This window comes from Sorex araneus, chromosome 2 (genome assembly GCF_027595985.1).
Source record: "Sorex araneus isolate mSorAra2 chromosome 2, mSorAra2.pri, whole genome shotgun sequence".
NCBI lineage: Eukaryota > Metazoa > Chordata > Mammalia > Eulipotyphla > Soricidae > Sorex > Sorex araneus.
In genome coordinates this window covers 230,159,770-230,180,450 of record NC_073303.1, presented here as the reverse complement: position 1 = coordinate 230,180,450, position 20,681 = coordinate 230,159,770, and the positions used below count along the sequence as shown (strand labels likewise).

Sequence of the window (20,681 nt, the reverse complement as noted above, 5' to 3'; positions counted from 1 at the left end):
ACTTATGTGAGGCCTCTAGTACAGCTTCAGAGGATGTTGTTCTTTTACATTAGGCTTGTTCAGATTCTTGTGTTCACCGGTATTTTGTTGAGTTTGGGGAGTATTTTTACTGGAATAGGCTGGTGGACTATTGGCCTAATGTGGCTGGCTGTCCTTGTAAGAATTAGGTAACTGGTGGTAGAGATATGAGTCCAAAGTGCTCTGAAAGGGGACATTAACTAAGAGGCCGCTGTCCGGGAGACCACAACCCCTGCTGCCGCTGTGGGGAAGGGCCTAGCACTGGTGCCGGTCCTGGTCAGAGTCCTACTTCTGGTGCACTTCTAAAATTGCAGGAGCCCCCTCTTTCTGAGGTTCATGTGGGCACCACAGCCAGGAGGAGGCTTCCAGCTCATCTGGGCTGCTCGGTCCACGCACCACCCAGAGGCCACGCCCCCCGCCCCTTATTGAAGTTTACAACAAATAACAAAGTAAACCAATAACACTAATATAATGAATTGCTTACGTCTATTATTATATTAGAAGAAGTTGTTTCTGCTCCCCATACAAGAGGGATTGATCTAGGTGGACCAACACGATTGTCTGCCTTTAAACAGGTAGGGGACAAAACAAGTATCTGTTGATTTCCTGAAATGGTTTGACTATAAAGTGCTGAAATAAATGGTTTGGCTCTTAAGACTGGGTGAAGAACTGCCATTTTAATAGTGAGAGTGGACAGTCCCCAGATGGTGGCAGCAGGCGCAAGAGTGGGCAGAACAGCCGCAGCTCTCAGCGCTTTGAACAACGGGACCAATGGGCTCACAAAATTTCTGCGTGAATGACTGTAAGTGGCCTTTAAATATTTTTTCTCAAAAAGGGTGGCTTTAGGTGGAACCAAACTGGTGCTGGCGGCAGAGTGCCAGCGGAATGGCCTCGTGAAGATGGCAGCAGAGCCCGCACAGGCCCCGTGACCCCACAGAGGAGCTCCCGCGGCTCGCAGCTCCAAGGACAGACAGCCGCGTGCTGGATGAAGTGTAGCGCAGGAATAGGGCTCTTCGGGTTCAGCTTGCCTACGATTGAGCGAGGGCCCAGGAGTTGGGGGGCACCCAGGATCCCACCATGGGAGGCCAGCTGAGGCAACTCTGCCATCAGGGGGTCCCTGCCACCACTTCTTCCTTGGACCAGCCTGTGCCACCAGTACCGCCCACAGCATTTGTGTAGGAAAACCTCTGAGTGCCAAATGTCTGGAGACTGAGGATGGGGGCCGTGCCCCTGGGCAGGCTCTGTTGCTCTGGTGACTATGGCCCACCCAGATACCCAGAGTTCCTGAGCCATGGGGTCCAGAGGGAGCAGCGCAGCCTGGAGGGGGAGAGGACAGCAGCAGCCTGATGGTGTACCCCAAACCACTGACACCCCCAAATCGCTGCTATGCCTCTGGCCAGACTCCAACAACTTAGGACCAAGTTTTCTGAGAAGTTAAACCACCCAAAGTTAGATATGGGGGAGCCACGCCCACAAACCACCTCTGGCTCAGCCACACAACTCCTATATCAGCCTTGCTCCAGAGACCCATCCATAAATCTTGAAAGAGATAAAAAGCTACAGAAAATCTTGGACCTGCACAAGGCTGAATAGACTGGAATAGATTGAAAGGAGTGGCCTGGTTGGTTTGGGGGCCATACCTGAACTGCTGCGGGCAGAGGCTTGGGGCAGGGAGGTAGAGAAACACTGATCCAGGTATACTCAGGGGAACTGTGTGGCCCCAGGAATTGATCCTAAGCTTCCAGCATGCAAAGCATGTACTCGGCCTATTGAAGTATTTTTCCAGCTCCTTTGTCTTTTAAAGCAGAAAACATGACAGACACTGCTGCACTGCCATCCTAGATCTCACTAAGCAGAAAGGGCCTGCTCTTTCCTCCCAGCACTAGCTGTAGGAGTTATAAGGAGGGCTTGACAGACCGCCTTTAGTTTGCCAGGAAGGAAGAACAAGTATTACCAATCAGGGTTGCTCTATTTCTAAATTAAGGAGAAGGTTAAGAGGTTGATATTTAACACAAGACATTAAAACGGGATTGTGCAGGAGATTTATACAGTTAATGTAACTAGTAGAAATAAAGCAGTTTTACATGAGCTGAGATAGTCATTACCCAGGATTAAATATAAGGCTCAGTATGTGATGTGCCATCATTTGTGTAAGATGGGGGAAAATAGCTTAAAATAAGAGTTTAGCTCTAGAAGAACAAACTGCAACATTTCGTGGCATGAAGTCAGGAAACTGGAGAACATGGAAATTAGGGTGAAAGATTTTCTCTTCTATAAATATATTTTTTATATACATAAAGTTGTTTTTTTTCTTTTTGGGTCACACTTGGCGATACACAGGGGTCACTCCTGGTCAGGAATCACCTTTGGTGGTGCTCAGGGGACCATATGGGATGCTGGGAATCAAACCCGGGTTGGCCGAGTGCAAGGCAAATGTCCTACCCGCTGTGCTATCGCTCTAGCCCCTATATACATAAAGTTTTGTTCACGATAATTTATTGCAGGACTGGAGTTTGATTCTTCCGCCCCTCTCAGAGAGCCTGGCAAGCTACCGAAAGTATCCCGCCTGCACGGCAGAGCCTGGCAAGCTACCCGTGGCATATTTGATATGCCAAAAACAGTAACAAGTCTCACAATGGAGACATTACTGGTGCCCGCTTGAGCAAATTGATGAGCAACGGGACAACAGTACTACAGTGCTACAATTTGTTACATTCAATATTCCAGCACCAGTCCCTCCACCATTGCACCTTCCCACCACCATTATTCCCAATTTTCCCAACCACCCCCAAGCCTGTCCCAATAGCAGGCCCTAAATAATTTCATATTGCTTGTGAATAATTTGCTAAAAATTATCAAAAAAAGATTTCCTTGTAAGAAAGTATATGAAGATTGTTGTATCTCACCCTCAGCCATTAAGTCCTTGTATACGAGATTACTACCATGTTCTTTCTTACATGTTGCCTTGCGTGTTAGTTTTCTTTTTTTATTTTATAAGGTAGTTCACAATATTTGATTACATTTAATATCCAAACACCAATCCCACCACCATTACATCTTCCCACCACCATATTTGGGATGTTTCCATCTCAAGTCCCAAGCCCTGTTCCAAAACACAGCCGAAATAATATATTTTGTATTGTTTGTTATGATAAACTGCTGGGAATGCTACAAAAAAAGTATCAATAGAGGAAATAGTGTGAAGATTGTTCTATTTTGGCAGGGGCCATTAAGACCTTCTTTAGGATATCACAAACATGCTGTTAAAGGTTGAGTGATGTGAACTTTCGTATATATATATGAAAATATACATATGCATACATATATATTTCCCTCTATGATTGGTTGCCTACTATTTGAACCCCATCAAATGTGGTGTGGTACTCTTGGAGAATGGGTAGGGAGTGTCTTATGATGTGTCCAGGGATAGGTTCACTCGTGCATGCGTGAGGCTTGGCCTGAGCATGTAGGAAGCGGCCTTGAGCATGGCAGTAGTAGGGTAGTGGATATTTTTCGGCTGCTGGGGCTGGGTCCCTTGGGGTGGGGAGGGCTCTCACCGCCCCACCGCCTCTGGGGCACCCCGAGTGAAACAACCTGGTGCAGGGTGCTGTGGCACGGCTATAGTGGGCGTCATATTGCTCCCTGTTAGCTATTTTCTTTTTTTTTTAATTTTCTTAATTGAGGTTGCCTTCTACTTTACATCTCATTACATATGATGTGCTACTCCTGGTATATTAGTGGTGTAGAGTTTGAGATGTTGCAATTGTGACTGTGTGCTCCAGGAATTCTAAAATTTTGAATGGGGTGATACTGCTGAATTTTAACTGGATGGTAACTTTGGGGTCCGGAAGCATCTTTGCAGCTTGTTGATCTCTCTCAAGATTTATATATGAGTCTCCGGATCATGTCTGGATAATGAGCTTGTGTGGCACCAGAGGCGGCTCCTGGGCTTGACTGCCAGGCTCCTAAAAGGGAGCCCATCTCCAACCAAAATGAGAGCTTGGATTTGGTCACAAAACCCGCATACCTGAGTTTTTCTTTTTTTTTTTTCTTCTTTTTTTTTTAAATCTTCCTTTATTATTATTATTTATTTTTTTTAATTTTTTTATTTTTTGCTTTTTTGGATCACACCCGGCAATGCACAGGGGTCATTCCTGGCTCATGCATTCAGGAATTACTCCTGGCGGTGCTCAGGGGACCATATGGGATGCTGGGATTCGAACCCGGGTCGGCCGCCGCGTGCAAGGCAAACGCCCTACCCGCTGTGCTATCACTCCTGCCCCATACCTCAGTTTTTCATCGCTGTCCCATGAATAATCTTTTTGTTATTGTTGAATGCTATGCCATATATAAGATTCAAATATTTAAAAGGCCAGCTAACATGTACATACATGCAAAAGAATAGAAATCATGTACATACCTTTCAGCCCCTTTACTAGAAACAGAACCCTACTTACCCCCATCCTTTTCCCCATCCACACAGCCTGATTTCTCCTTCCCACCCTAGCCCATCCTCCCAGTCTTCTGACCACAGCAGAGTGCTGGATCTCCACATTATTGAACTTTAAAATATCTGTCCTATGTTGTATTCTTCCAAAAGAGTAAGTAAAAAAATTTTTTAATTCCATCTAAAGTTAGTTTTCCTGAAAATTTTATGTATTAATAAAATTACATATTAATAATAAAGTTCAACTAGGGAGTGACTAATTTTAAGTCATTTAAAGTAGAGTAAAAGAAACATTAAAATTGAGGGTCTGGAGGTACAGACATAGAATGACTGTGCTCATTTGTGGACTGTAAAATAACATAATGGGAATCTAACACCCAAGAATAGTAGAGATAAGGGCCAGGAGGATTGCTCCATGGCTTGGAAACCAGCCTCACATGTTGGGGGAAAAGGTAGCTGAGACCACCAAGTAAAAAGGAAGGGACCACCAAGTAAATGATGCTTGGAGGGCTCGCTCAGGATGGGAGATGTGTGCTGAAAGTAGACTATGAACCAAACATGATGGCCACTTAGTACCTGTATTGTGAGCCACAACACCCAAAAGGAGAGACAGAGGCAGAGGGGGCTGAGGCAGGAGGGATGCTGGGATCATTGGTGGTGGAGAATGAGCATTGGTGGAGGAATGGGTACTCGATCATGTATGACTGAAACATAATCACAAAACCTCGTAAATCTGTAACTGTATCTCATGGTGATTCATTAAAAAATCTTTAAAAATAAATAAATAAAAATGACTATAAAAATAAAATAAAATGAAATTGAGGGTCTGGAGCTGGAGCAGTAGCACAGCGGGCAGCGTGTTTGCCTTGCATGTGGCTGACTTGGGTTGGATCCCCAGCATCCCATATGGTCTCTGGGATTAATTTCTGAGTGCAGAGCCAGGAGTAACCCCTGAGCATTGGTAGGTATGACCCCATACCCCCCCCCCAAAAAATTTGAGGGTCAGAAGACCTTGATCTTAATCAGGCTGTGTAATTTGGGGCATATCGTTTTACCACTCTGGGTACCATTTTCTTAACTTACAAGGAATATAAAAACATAACAGATGGTCTTTCCTTCAAAAACCCATCATGCAAGGTTGCTTCTGGTTATCATCCCCTCTGAACTTGGGTACTGGAGAGCACTGTACTAGAGAACAATAATCAAATCACAAATATAAAGAAAATTAAATCATTTGAATAGGGCTAGGAAGCTATTACAGGAGTTATCATGCTTGCCTTCCATGTGGCTGACTCCAGTTAGATTCCCAGCACCAGAGAAGGTCTCCCAGGCACTACCAGAAGTGAGCCCTGAACACAGAGCCAGAAGTAAGCCCTGGGCACCACTGGATATGACTCCCGAGTCAAAATAAGAACAATGGCAATTTCTGTAATCTTATGTTTATTTAATCCAACATATCCAAAATACTATCATTCCAACATGTAATCAATCAAAAAAATAATTTATAAATGCTTTGAAATTCAGTATACTCTTACAAGTGCTCAAAAGCCATGTTGCCAATGGAAGACATAACACCCATCAGCTCATGGGTGGTTATGTGAAGTGGGGAGGAGAGGTGGCAGTCTCAAGAAAGTATCTCCTACTTCCCTTTCTATCCACTCTGGTCACCCAGGGAAGTGCCTGAAAAATCTAGGACTGATGAAAGAAAGTCCACTCTGAGCACCTGCACGTTGAAGACCTCATGTCCACCAGTCCCACAAGGCCATCTAGGTTCCGTTTACTCTGCCAGCAGTGTAGCAAATGACCCTTGACACCGGACTTCTCAGGGAGCTGTGGAACTGGCCTGGAGCAAGTTGCTCTTTGCAGGAAAGGGAAGTCAGTCCTAGATCTCACCCAGGCCTTTCAGGGACCCTGCCTTTCCTCCACATAAAGAGAATTGAAGGAGAGGAATAGTGAAGTAAAACAAGTTTATTTGGGAAGTGAAGAAGGGAAGGAAAGAGAGGTAGGTAAAACTCATGATTAAAAGAGAACAGGGCGGGGCTGGAGCGATAGCACAGCAGGTAGGGCGGCTGCCTTGCACTCAGCCAACCCAGGTTCGATTCCCAGAATCTCCTGAGTGCAGAGCCAGGAGTAACCCCTGTGCATCGCCAGAGTGGAAAAAGCAAAGTACACATCCCAAGTAGGGATGTATGAGCCACTTCCCCATAGGGGGAATTGTTCCCTAAAGTAAGAAATCTTGTGCAGATTTGGTAAAAGAGGTAATGCAAGGCTAGGAAAGTATACATCTCAAGACACGGAGGAAGTGTGTGTCTCTTACTCTACCAAGTTAGTTTATATACAATTTCCCCAAACTCCTCCCCTGACCCCCCGCCGTACCAGGCCCAGTCCCTTGCTAGGGTGGTTGCCAATGGTAAGAACTCAGAGCAGTTGGTCTTCTTTTAATATTCTTCACATGGCCTTGTTCAGAAAATGAGCCTGTTCCCCAGAGATGCAGCTCCCTCTCTTCTCAGGGAGCTATCCTTGCATCTGGCCAGGAATTCTGCATAATCAATGGTTTTCTGGGGTTCTGAGAAGTCCTTTTATCTCAAAGTCCTTCATGTCTTTGGGCTGATTTCAGGGTCCAGAGAGTTTTCCCCAAACATTACTAGGGCCTCCATCTTCTGCCTGGAAGAGTCACGTATGACTAATGATTCCTACACAGAACAGTATTAGTAAGTCTAACAAAGAAGCCCCCTTCACTCCTGACCTTTTTAAGCCTGCAGATGAAGAATCACAGTAGTACCAGCCTACATTCGTAGAAAAGATCAGCGTCATCAGACCATTTCTGGATCTAATACACCATCTGATGAGGAAGGTAGCAGGCCAGGCTACCAGACACACTGAAGACCAAGGGAGGTTAAATCAGTCACCAGCAGTCACCTACACTGTGAGTGGCAGATCACAGATCCAATCCTGACAAGCCATATTCTTCAGCTTCAGAAAGGTCAGTTACTTAAGACAACAATGATTGTCACAATTATAAGGCCATAAGTCACTATCACAGAAGGATATGGAACAGTAATTTGGAAATGGGCTATTAAGAAAGAGGTTACCGTGAATGAGTATGGAAGGCTGAGTTCACCAGCAAGAGGAAGTAGGAAGCAGAACCTTGCAGAGCGAATAGACAGGAAAGGCAGTGCTCAGGAAACTGTTAACTGGCTGTACAGCTAGAGGGCAGCATGCACAGAGGCGTATGTACAGAAGGGGTCTTAAATTCATGAAAATTCTGAGTTTTACTCTGGGTCCTGGGGGCTTTCTCCAGGTAAACAGGACATTTTCATGACAACACATCAGTCTAAAGAACATTCAAAGTTTAGAGCATTCTTAACGGATTAAAAGCATTATGTAAATATATAAAAGCATAGGTCTGTCTCCTAGAGAGTTGAAGCATACCATACCACACCTTTCAAGGGTTACCCATTTTACTAAAGAGGAGCTACTGACTCTTGGAAATCAACCAAAGAAAAGCTAATTATGCACCACCTACATTAATTTTTTAAACTTTATTTATCAGAGTTTAGGTTATATATATAATAGCATTAATGTTGATGGTTTAATGCTGAGTTCCCACACCTCATCACCCCACAGTGGCAACACCTTCCACAGCGTCTACCTCTTTGGTTCCCCACACGGCCAAGGTTTATCATTCTATACAATCTATTCTCTTTTTCTATTCTATACATCACAGATGAGTGAGAACTGTGATTTGTCTTCCTCCCGCTAACTAATTTACTTAACATGATCCTCTGCAGTTCATCCAAGTTGTAATAAACTGCAAGATTTTTTCTTCTTATGGTTGCATAGTAAGTATTCCACAAGTTGTATATATACAACTTGTTATCCATTCATCTATCACTGGACACAGGTGGCTTCCATATCATTCCAAGTACTACGTTGAACATAGGTATGCATATATCTTTTCAAATTAATGTCTTTGCATTTATGGGATAGATACCAAGAAATAAAACTGTCGGGTAATATGGAAGTTCTTTTTTAACTTTTCTGAGAAGTCACCATACTGTTTTCCAAAAGGCTGAACCAAACAAGTCTGTTCATCTCTTCTTTCCTATTTTGGATGGGGTTATCGGATATTTTGTTGTTGAGCTCTGTGAGTACTTTATGTGCCTTGGATATTATCCCTTTATCTGATATACTGTGTGCAAATATTTTCCCCCATGCAGTAGGAAGTACCTCCTATATTCTCACATCAAACACTGACTGAGGTCCCAGGAAGGGCAGTTTGTAGGGCTATTAAACACAGAAGGCTGAGCCCATATGGACACTTTTCAAACCTTGACGGCAAAGCAATGCTCTACATTTACTTCCACAGAAACGTAAAAATCTTGTGACCAATGACAAAAAACACTGACATAGTCCACACATTTGCCCATAATCAAATGCTAAAGACAAGGCCTCCTGTCTCAAACAATAAACTTGTTTGTTGTCTTCCAATCCTTATCCCTCCTCTGCTTGACGCTCCCAGCACACCAGCTCTAACTCACCTGATTATTACCCATTTTCAGCTCCCCAGGCTCTGAGCCTGGCCTATTTTTCAAGGCCATGCAAGCAGAATTATGTATGCACTATACAAGGGAATACAACTAGAACAGGACACAGAGAAGAGGAAGCCTCCCTGGTGAGTGTATACCAGGGAGGCAGGGAAACAGGCAGAACCTAATAAAAACAATAATTAGATAAAAGTACAAAAATAACTACTGCATAAAGGGAAAGGAGTTATTAAATGGGTTAGAGAGGACAAAGATACAAAGTGTAAACAGGGCCTGGCCACTGATAACCTGGAAAAATGAGGAGATGCCCAAGGGGCACCAAGCAAGATTACTTTACCTAGTGGGAAGAGCTGGGCAGCCTCACTTTCTTTAAAAAAGCCACTTGGAGTCTGAGAGATAGCGGAGAGATATCTTGCTTTACATGTCACTAGCCCTGGTTCAATCCCCAGCACAACATATGGTCCCCTGTGCACCACCAAGAGTGACCCTTGAGCTATTTCCAGTATCACCAAAAAAAAAAAAAACCACACCCAATAATTATAAAAATAAAATAAATAACACTGAGAAATCAACCCCTTGCCGAGATAGAATGTTTCAAGGATGAAGTTTTCTTATTCATCCTCTTTTATGAAAGGTTATAACAGGTTTTAGAGGACCTATGCCCTCTGGCCTCACTTTGTCTCTACATTTCCTACCTGGAAAAAGTGGGGTACAATGGAAGAGCATTCATGTAACAAGATATAGTTCACCTGACTGAAACAATTCTTTGAAGAGTTAGACAGGCCCCATCCATGCAGGAGCCTATAGGGCAACAGGACAAGGCTGCAAGGATGAGTTAGTCTCTTCTGTGGCCGCAGATGTAGGAAGAAGCATGTTGGGGTAACTGAGAAAGACAACTCAGTCACGGGCAGTGGCAGAGGTGAGAAACACGGCCTCCCGGAGATGGTGGAAGATCTGCGCCAGCTTGTAGAGGAAGGGCAGGGAAAAAGGAGAAGCTATGGGATAAAGAGAAAACTGTTACCAACACGCCTCCCGTCATGACCCGCTGCTCAAAGAAAAAGTACCTCCCCCATTTCCTCAAAAATGATCACACAGGGATTATACATTTTTTCTAGAAATATACGTTGAAGTTTGCCTTGCATGCAGCCAACCTGGATTTGGTCCTTGGCACCCCACATGGTCCCCCAAACACCTCCAGGAGTGATCACTAAGCACAGAATCAGGAGTAAGTCTGAAGCATCACTCAGTAACAAATATATATATGTATATGTGTGTGTGTGTGTGTGTGTGTGGTGTGTGTGTGTTTGTGTGTGCGTGTATGTATGTATATCTGTTTGTGTTAATGTTTATTTGTTTTATATATAATATGTATAAATACACAATGACAGAAAATATAGATAATATGTAGATTATATTATATATACATATATGCATATATATGTAAAATATAATATAGATATTATACAATAGATGCATATATTATATAAACACATATATACAAAAATATATATCTTCAAACTGTAATCTCCAAAATTATAAAGAAGTTCACATCCTCTAGGATAAAGTTCTCTTAGCTTTAGACCCTATTTTCTTCACTTTGATTACCTTAAAATTTTTGAGGAAAAGATTCAAATTAATTATGCTTTTTTTTTTTAAGTAAAGCAAGATAGCATTTATTGAATGGAATTTACTTAGAAAGACATAAATACGGGACTGGAAAGCTAGAGCAGTGGGCAGGGCATTTGCCTTGCATGCAGCCAACTCAGGTTCAATCGCTGGCACTGCATATGGTCCCTTGAGCACCATCATGAGTGATCCCTGAGCACAGAGCCAGAAGTAAATCCTGAGACTAGGGGCTGGAGAGATAGCACAGCGGGTAGGGCGTTTGCCTTGCACGCGGCCAACCCAGGTTCGAATCCCAGCATCCCATATGGTCCCCTGAGCACCGCCAAGAGTAATTCCTGAGTGCAAAGCCAGGAGTAACCCCTGTGCATTGCCGGGTGTGATCCAAAAAAAGCAAAAAAAAAAAAATCCTGAGACTAGCCAGGGGTGGCCCAGATGTGGCTCCTAACCACACACAAAAATGCAAGAAACAGGGGCCGGAGCGATAGCACAGCGGGTAGGGCGTTTGCCTTGCACGCGGCCGACCCGGGTTCGATCCCCGGCATCCCATATGGTCCCCCAAGCACCGCCAGGAGTAATTCCTGAGTGCAAAGCCAGGAGTAACCCCTGAGCATCTCTGGGTGTGACCCAAAAAGCAAAAAAAAAAAAAAATGCAAGAAACAGTTTCAAACTGCAAAAATAGTCACAATGATAAAGCAACCAAAAAACTCACCAGGCTCAGTGAGTGAAGATGCCAGTCCAGCTGACCCAAACAGTAACCTCTTTGATAAGGAATTTAGAATCAAACACTTAAGGATGCATACGGAGATCAAAGAAAGGATGAACAAGACTAATGCTTTGCTCCTCCCACAGGTCAGACCAGCAGCAAGCAAGGTTTGCCAGGCAGCAGTTGCCAGGTAATTTCCCCTTTCATATCCTGTAACAATCACATCATGGCCTTTTATACTCAACTCTCCCAAGGACAGCCTGTATCCCCCAACCACATTAGGCCAACAGTCCAATCACATTAGCCCTTGCTCCAATCAACATTCCCCCAAAACCCAAAAAAGTAGCAGTAAGAACAAGAAACAATACAACCCTAATCAAAAAGTAGCAATTAGTTCAGGCCAAAGAATGCACTCACTGAGTCAGTGCGAGAGACACCATACAATTACATAGGAACACCAAATTGGAAGGGAATATCCCTGACTGGAAAAAAGAGATGACCACCCGCAGATTTCCCCTAGAGTCGGAGCTCCCCGGTAATGGAAGGGGAACGCTGAACAGGGCACTGGAAAGAATCACCTCCAGATCACCACAGGCACCATGGGAACCGCGCAGAAACCCACCATGAAGAGTGAGGATAGGAGTCCTGTGCCTCAGTGAGGAATGCCACATACACAATCTCTCTGATAAAGCATTCAGAGACGAATTCAGAGGCTGTCTAATGAGTTCAAGACAGTGGAATGGACATCCAATAAAACACAGAGGATATGAAAGGGAAAATAAAATTGGTAAGTGAAATGAAAAACTCAGTGGATGCCCCCAACGGCAGAGTAAAGACAGATCACTAAGCTTGAAGATGAGATGCAGAAAACCTCCAGGCAATAGCAGAAGATGGAAAAAGACCTCAAAATAAATCCACAACAGACAAGAGAACTATGGGATGAATTTAAGAGGAACAACATCAGAACGATCAAGGTCCCAGAGGGACAAGAAGGTAACCGCAATGAGGAAGTAACAGTCAAAGACATCATTGTTGAAAAGCTCCCAGAGCTGGAGAAGCGCAGCATCCAGATCCAGGAAGCCCAAGGGGTGCCAGCTAAGAGAGGCCCTAATAGACTCTGAGACATGTCCTCATCAGAACGAAAACTGTCTATCTGTATTTTTATGTCCACAACAAAAGACTGAAAGTGGATATGTTTTAACAGTAGACTGCTAGAATACGGATTTTCTTTATACTTCTCTCTTCTCTCTTTGGAGGGAGGGGCACACCAGCAGCGCTTAGGGCTTACCCCAGGCTCTGCACTCAGTAATCACTCCAAGTGGGCTCAGGAGACTATTGGGGTACGGAGGATCAAACCTCCATGGTTGCATGCAAAAAAAGTGTCCTACCCACTGTATTCTTCTCCAGCCTCATCTATTTTTTTACATTTTCTAAAATATATGAGTATTTCACTTACAACTGTTTTAAATTAGCATAAGTTTTGTGGACATGATGGTGATTTTGAGAAGGAGGGTAGTGCTCAAGGGATGCTCTGGGTCCCAACCAGAGAGTCTCAACCAGGTCAAAGGTTCATCACAAAGGCCCCAGGATACAATACTGCTTAACCACTTATAGATAACTGGATACCTTTTGGTGTTCAAGGGCCTCTACCACACCAGAAAGTGCTCGAGGGTCTCCAGGGTTGGGCAATCATGTAGTGCCAGAGATCAAACCAGAACTGGCCACATACATGTACATACCTTAACCCCTATTTCCAAGCCAAGACTTTTTTTTTTAAATTCTGAGACTCTAAACAGAGTTCACCCTGGGATAAAACAGATCCTAGCTTCTTAAACTGTAGGATGACACCCCATCACGATCATATGACTAAATGTGGGAGTAACAAAGAATTTATTTAATATAAATTTATGATTTACTATCAGCAAATGTTTGATTTGTATACCTATTTTATATATCTAAGGTAATGTAAAAATTTCTCAGGTGATATGGCATCACAAGTGGAAACAGTTTAAGAAGCCTTAAAATAAATAACTGAATAACTCAGAATCAATGTTTCTAGAGTCACCAGAGTAGAGCTAATTTACTCTCCAGACTGGTCTCTCCTCCTAGTGGGCTGGGACTAGCACTTCCTTGGTTCCAGGAATCCCCTTGTAGAAGAGGAACTGAGGAAAAGAGACCCAGGAAAGACCTTCATCCGAAGGAGGGCTCCAGCAGGTTCAGCCCCTTTCAGCTGTCCCCTCCCAGGAAGGACAGTGAGGAGAGAGGCTTCATCACTCACCTCGATCAAACTTTAACACCAAGAAGCAGAGGATCAAAGCAGCGAAGAGGCTCTTTTTGAAAGGCAGAGAAAAGAAGTGCTTCACTGCAAAGTCCCAAAGTCTGCGAAGTAGAATCAGTAATGACAAGAACTTATGAGAAGAGGAACCTGTCAGGGAAACAAAAATCAGTTATAAAAATCAGCTTCCCCAACACAGTTTTGAGCGTGGCCATAAAAGCTGAGCAAACAGTAACAAGATTAGCTTTCTTATACAGTTTAGAAAGCTCCAAAATGGATTTTTTGGTTTTGTTTTTGGGCCACCCCCAACAGTGCTCAGGGCTTACTGCTGATTCTGTTCGGGAATCACTCCCGGCAGGCTCTGGGGAACATCTAGGGTGCTGGGGATCAAACCAGGATTGGAAAAAGTAAGTACCTGCTGTACTTATTGCTCCAGTGCCAAAGCTCCAAAACTGCTTTAAGGGATGATTACAGTATCATTTCTTTATTCATCAAGAGTTATTACTAAGGAAATGTAAATAAAAAATCAGGGGCTGGAGTGATAGCATAGCGGGTAGGGTGCTTGCCTTGCACACGCTGACCTGGGTTCAATCCCCATTACCCCAGATGGTCTCCTAAGCCCTGCAAGGTGTTATCCCTGAGCACAGAGCCATGAGTAAGCACTGAGCAACACGAGGTGTGGTCCAAAGCCCCCCTCCAAAAAATATAAAAATAAAAATAAAAATGAGAACTGGGTGATTCTCCATCCTAAAGATTCTCCCCACCTTAAGCTGGGATATGTACTCTCAGTAGGTTTCCCCTCTGGAAAAACCCATGTTCATTCTCCCTTTGTCTACACTCATGTTTCTCTAAGTCTCAAATTTTCTGAATAAAAGTACTTTAATTGAGTAGCTGGAGAGATAGTACAGCAGGTAAGGTGCTTATCTTACATGCCGCAGAACTGGTTCTATCCGTGGCACAACATATGGTCCACTGAGCCTTCACCAAGAATGATTCCTGAGCACAGAACCAAAAGGAAGCCCTAAGCACTGCCAGGTGTGACCAAAAAAACGAGAGAGAGAGAGAGAGAGAGAGAGAGAGAGAGAGAGAGAGAGAGAGAGAGGGAGAGAGAGAGAGAGAATCACAATAATGACATCACAATTGATATGGATATTCCAAAAGCATTTAAAATTTAAGGGCTGGAGAGATAGTAGAGTGGGTAAGGCACTTGCATTGCACATAACTAACCCAGCTTGATCCCTGGCACCACATCTGGTGCACTGAGCACTGTCAGGACAGAGCCAGAAGTAAGCCCTCAGACTCACTCTCCCTTGAGCATGTATCTTGCTTACTAGTCTGTTTCTTTGCTTGCCTTTTCCACTCTAGAGAAGCCTATGTTCACTCTCAAAAATGTACTTTTCCCTTTTCTCCCCTACTATCTTCCTAAATAAAGGTACAGTAAAAACTTTCTTGGGGCTGGAGCAATAGCACAGCAGGTAGGGCATTTGCCTTGCACGTGGCTGACCCAGGTTCAAGCAGCAGCATCCCATATGGTCCCCTGGGCACTGGCAGGAGTAATTCCTGAGTGCAGAGCCAGGAGTAACCCCTGTGCATCGCCAGATGTGACCCAAAAAACAAAAAAAAATAACTTTCTTGTTTTACAAAACAATAATTTTTTTAAAAAAAGTAAGCCCTAAACACACTCAGGTGTGGCCCCAAGACAAAAAAACTACTTCACCTTTTTAAAAGAAGGAATAGGACATAATAGACATAGTTCAAAAGGTTTAAAAATATCTCGGGGTACTGAAGCCCCAAATTTGGTCCCTGGCACTCCATATGGTCTCCTGTGTACCACTGGGAGTAAGCCCAGAGCACTGAGCTGTACAGAGTCCCTGAGCACCACTGAAAGTGGCTAAAAGGGGTAAAAAAAATTAAAGAATTAAAAACTAGGGGCCAAAGAGGTTAAGGCACTGCCTTGCAACTGATGCCAGTTCAATCCTCCACACTGTAAATGGTCCCCTGAGCACAGACCTAGGAGTAAGCCTGAGCATCACCAGGTATGGATCAAATACAAACCAAATAAACAAACAAAATTAAGAATAAATGGGGGCTGGACATGTGACTCAAGCCTTGCCTGGGTAAGAACTGGGTTTCAATTCTTAATACCGCAGAAGAGAAATGTTGAAGTGAGAAGCAACCCAAGGGCCCTGTTGGAATAAATGTAAAGTGCCACAGCCATTAAGGCAAACAACAGTAAAGTATTTGCTCCAGTCCTTTGAGTTACCGCTCTGGTCCCTATAGTGATCACTTTGTAAAACTTCACCTAAATGAGATACAGGCTGCTCTAGAAGCAGACAGGTGCCAACCAATGAAGAAGGCACCCAAGAAGTCTACTAAGTGAAGGTAGACAGGGATTTGGGCAAGGAGACGATTGAAGCTTAAGACAAGAACTATTTTTGCCTCATGGGGGCAATCATGGGACTATCAAAAACAACCTCAGGAGGGCCTGTAGTGTAACTCAGCAGCAGAACACTTTCCTTTAATGTCTGACCCTGGGTTTGATCCCTTGCACCCCAATACCCTACTGCCCCCCACCCCCAAATATCAACTCAGTGCATAGAGAGGCATGGGTTTAGAAAAGCATGCTTGCCCCAAATGCTTCTTAAGCCACTGAGCCATCTGCTGGGACCTTGAAGAGAAAATTTTTATCTCACCTAAAACTACTAGTTTATCAAGTTAGTATCTAATTTTCTTTGATTATCGCCAACCAAGTACCATTGGAGGACCAAGGTCCTCCAAGGACTTTCAGGAGTAATTCCTGAGCACTGAGTCAGGAGTAAAGCCTGAGCCCCATTGGGTGTGACTCACTCCCTCCCTGCCCCATGAAAAGAGTTAAGATTCTAAGATCCAGTAACATCTCCCTATAGGGAAATTCTCCTTTCACTGCCAACTGCAGTGTGGAGCTTGGCATTGGAAACAACTCAATAGGCTTCCCATCTAGTGCTTTGCGAATCCCTTATACAAAGTTCCCAGACATCATGACGGTGCCCAAGCTCGCAGCGGGGGGAAGCCCAAAACGCCCCTTTACTAAAACTACAGAAGAAAATGTCTCACCTTCCTGGTTCAGTTTCTGGACTTCCTCAGCCTCAGAGTGCCTGTGAGTCTGCTGCTGCCTCGCCGTGCTTATTGCCTGAAGGGCGCCCAGCTTCTGCTCCTGAGTGAGGACTGCAGAGCCTGCCACCAGCTCCTCAGCCTCCGAAAAGCAGCCCAGGGGAAGCAGTATCTGCTGCAGGTAAAGTTGCACCAAGGCTTGATATTCTGGAAGTCTCTGATTGTCCAAATCTTGGAGCCAAGCTCTGCCCACATCCAGCATGACTCTGGGCTTTTGCATTTTGCTGTATAAAAGAATACTGCAAGAGAATGTATTGAATTTGGGGTAAGAATGTGTTAAAATGAGAACTAGAAAGACATCTATTATATTTGCCCAGGGAAGAGATTCTGATAGTTTAGAAAAAGGCTGACAAGACAGACCCGAGAGATGTTAGAGGCTTGGTTGACCTAATCCTTTAGTCTTATACAACAACTGAGAACTCTGAGCGAGCCTTGCTTGATGCTTCTAATCCCTTTAGATGTTAAAGATTTATTTTTATCAGCTCATTAAAATAAGGTAAAATTGAAGATTTGTCCTTAGAAATAAAACTGTTCCTTCGTGATTGATTAAATGAGTATCCTTACTTGCTTTGAACACTCAACAGGCTTCCAATCTGAAGACTTGTGGAACTTTTCCCTCAATCCAATTAGAAGGTAGAAACCTATACTCATTCCCAAATCTGCCCTCCTAAGGACATGATGTCTGAATGCCAAGCAAGCAAACTAGGCTATTTTTCTGCCTGGCAATGATTACCAGGTAAATGAGATGAAGTTCTTCCAGTGTTCATTAGACAACTGAAATTAGTTACTGACTTCTATTAATTTTTTTTAAAAAAAATGATCTCACTACAGTATAGAGGTTGATCAAGTCACTGTGAGAACCTGACATTATTCAAGATTGAATGTCCGTTTCCTTTGTATGAAGGGGGTCCAGACTTGATTCCTAATACAGGATTTCCCCAACACAGAACCCTGAGTATACTTTCTATTTTGCCCACAAACAAAACAAAAATAAAAAAAAGAATAGATAGGACCTTTGCTGCCAGGAATGATTCCTGAGTGCAGAGCCAGAAGTAACTCCTGAGCATCCACTGGGTGTGACCCCCCCAAAAAAAAAATCAAGAATTCCTAGAATGGAGTAATAAGTTCTTAGTCCTGACATCCTTTTCCTGTCATGCCACTTCATATCTCCTATTCCTAGTGTCTCTTCTCTTCCTCTACCCCACACCTCATTTCCTCTTTTCCCATGCTTTATCTTGAGGTTGGGAGAAAGATATAAAAAACATTTTCCGTGGAGTTCATGCCCAATTCAATCAGCTTAATCAGTGGCTGAATAAATAGCAGTGCTCCTACATTATAAAAAAAAAAAAATTCCCCTAGAAGGAAGAATCATATCCCTCATGCAGTGAATTAGCAACAAAGACCTACCAAAGTTCCAGGACTTTGGGAGGTAGCTTTTCAGGGACATGGTAGTACTGAAGAACCCAGGATAGGACTTCCTGCCACCGATCCATTTCTGCCAGGGCCTGGATCCCCACTACACACAGGGAGCATTTCACCTCCAAGGAGCTGCAAGCAGAAAGACCAAATCAGGTTTAGAAATGGTTGTCCTCTTCCACCCTGGCTGGAGAGCACAGGGGTTAAGGTCTTGCATGTGGCTGAGACAGTTCAAACTCAGTATCACATGATTCCCCAATCACCATGGTAACCCTGGAAGCTCCCTGAGCATCCCAGTGGCCTGGATAATCCCCAGTACCACAAAGCTTTGACCTGCCAGCCCAGCTGGCTAAGCATTGCCAGGAGGGGGCCCCTAGCTCCGCTGAGTACTTGAGAAGCACCCCTCCTCCAGGAAATTAAGTTGTTCCCCTCCCATTTCACTCCCTGAGCCTTCTTCCCCAGCTCAGCACCAACAGCTCTGCTCTCCCATGAGTATTCAAGTAGATTTCAGTTACAATTGATCTCATGGTCTCCAACACAAAAGAACTTTGCTTTGGGACAGAAATTAAAAGTTCCTGTAAATCTCTTAGAGGCAAATCAAAGGAATATAAAGGGTTACTTAAGCCTGAGATGAAACAAATAGGTGTGCACAGGTTTGTGGTTGAGACCTGGAGTTGAGTTTGCATAGTGAAGAAAGGGCACAGTGAGGTTTCTATCTCAATGTACAACTCCAAAATTGTACAGTTACCACCTTGCAGGGTACCTCCAAGCACCCAGAATCACAGCCTTAAGTATTTGTTGCAACAAACAGCTGGTATATCCTTCTCTGGGGACAGCTTTAACTATTCTATTATATGATGTCATGTGGCCAAATCAATATTGCAACTCACAGGAAAAAGAAGCCCTAACTAGCAGCACCTAGTAGCATCACAAAGAGCTATACTTGGCCAAGGTTTTCTCCGTGTTAAATCTTCAGTTCTTCCAACAACCCCATTTTCATTTATTAGTCGAGGTCAGAAGTTGAACACCTCGGTGGCGGGGCGTGTAACCTAGGAATCCTTACTGGACTCGCGTACTGAAATAATTCAGATTTTATCGTGCCGTTCCACACTGGAACAGAGGGCAAAGGGTTCCCAAAGCTGTGGGTTCCCAAGCTGTTGGACGCTTAACCACTTCGGATGCCCAAACTGCTACCGCCACCTCACCACTCGTTCAGTGGGCGACTCGGCCAATCAAGGGGAGCAGGGACGACAGGATTCCTGGGTCAGTCATCCCCGGGGCCACCCGGAAACGACCGGCGCACAGCACGTACGTGCCCGCGGGCTCCTCCGACACGGAGGCCCTAGCCAGGGTCCCGCAAGCTCGCTCGCAGGTCTGCAGTGCCTTCCCGAAGTCCAGGTGCACGACTAAGAGGTCCGCTGCCTCTTCCAACAGAACCGCCGCTGCCGCAGCCGGGGCCGCAGAGACGCGGTCAGGCTCACTGCCCCGCACGGGGCCCACCAAGCCCCCCAGGGCAGCTGCAGAGGTCGACGAGTCACTCTTCATCGCCAGCCTGCGTCTGGGCCGCTCTCCCGTCGCAGTGCCCGCTTCCCAGGTGGTCTCGGGAGATGAAGGAGCCGTCTTTACGGCCTCGCCGTCACCCAACGCGGCCGGATCCTGGAGAAGGAAACGGTCCGCGGACAAGCCGGGTTTGACTGACCGCCTCAAAACTGAAGCCTGGAGCGGCAGCTTACATCTCGGGTGCTCAGCACTGCAGTATAACTGCACGACCCGGCCCAGGCTTCTCTGGCCTGGAGCACGAGCCTACACCACCCGGGGGTGCAGTTCCAAATTCCTTTCGCTGAACCGAGCGCCCAAACGCCCGAGTTGCCCGGCTCTGCAGCCTCACGGCGTCTGCGGCGCGGAGAGCTGTGGGAGCTGTAGTTCCCGCGCTCCCACCCACGAGGCCCTTCCGACGTCGGGCGAGTCCCTGGACTACAATACCCAGCATGCCGGGCCGAGACGCCCCCCCCCCCCCCAGGGACTGCGAAGCGACGCGGGGAATGAGGCGGAGGCGGGTCTCCGCGCTGGGGGCGGGGCAGTTTTCGTCGGAAAAGAGCTCGGCTTCCTGCAGAATCCCGCGACGGAGTTCAGGGACGCGGGTTCTAGTGTGAATTGGGCGGAGGTCGCAGTTAATACATCCGGGAAGCTGCTTGGGACGGAGGCGCCGAAAGGAAATCTCAGCGTTGCTCCTTTCCCGAGGATAACGCGCCTCCGGGCGGGAGAAAGGAGGCCGACCCGGGTCCAATCCCTACCGCCCCGCGCGGTCCCCGAGCACTGCCGGGAGAGACCTCTGAGTGCGGGTCAGAAGTACCCTGAGCATCGCCGGTGTGGCCGAAACAAACAAACAAATCGATATGCTTTTCCACCTTAACTCCACGTTTACCGGTGCTTAAAGGGCCCACAATCACGCTAAGCGCCTCTGCATGCAATTTCACTGAATTCTTCCCTCAGTTCTGA

The 20,681-nt window shown here is 45.2% G+C and overlaps 1 protein-coding gene across 1 annotated transcript; it reads right to left on the bottom strand.

The window, feature by feature from the left end:
- Window positions 1-9,868: 9,868 nt before the first annotated feature.
- Window positions 9,869-20,063, bottom strand: PEX26 (peroxisomal biogenesis factor 26). The gene is made up of 5 exons (XM_004616909.2): window positions 19,495-20,063; window positions 18,174-18,314; window positions 16,710-17,005; window positions 13,620-13,766; window positions 9,869-10,007 (listed from the first exon to the last, which is right to left on the bottom strand). Exons 1-5 carry the CDS (start codon window positions 19,725-19,727, stop codon window positions 9,910-9,912), a joined length of 915 nt encoding a protein of 304 aa, XP_004616966.1. The 5' UTR covers window positions 19,728-20,063; the 3' UTR covers window positions 9,869-9,909.
- Between the last annotated feature and the right edge of the window lie 618 nt (window positions 20,064-20,681).

Excerpts from the sequence above, each read along its gene's own strand:
- PEX26 (XM_004616909.2), bottom strand. The coding sequence starts at position 19,727 with ATGAAGAGTGACTCGTCGACCTCTGCAGCTGCCCTGGGGGGCTTGGTG. Across the intron at positions 17,006-18,173 it reads CCCAAAGTCCTGGAACTTTG|TATTCTTTTATACAGCAAAA; the intron begins GTAGGTCTTTGT and ends ATTCTCTTGCAG. Across the intron at positions 10,008-13,619 it reads GGTGTTAAAGTTTGATCGAG|CTTCTCCTTTTTCCCTGCCC; the intron begins GTGAGTGATGAA and ends TTTATCCCATAG.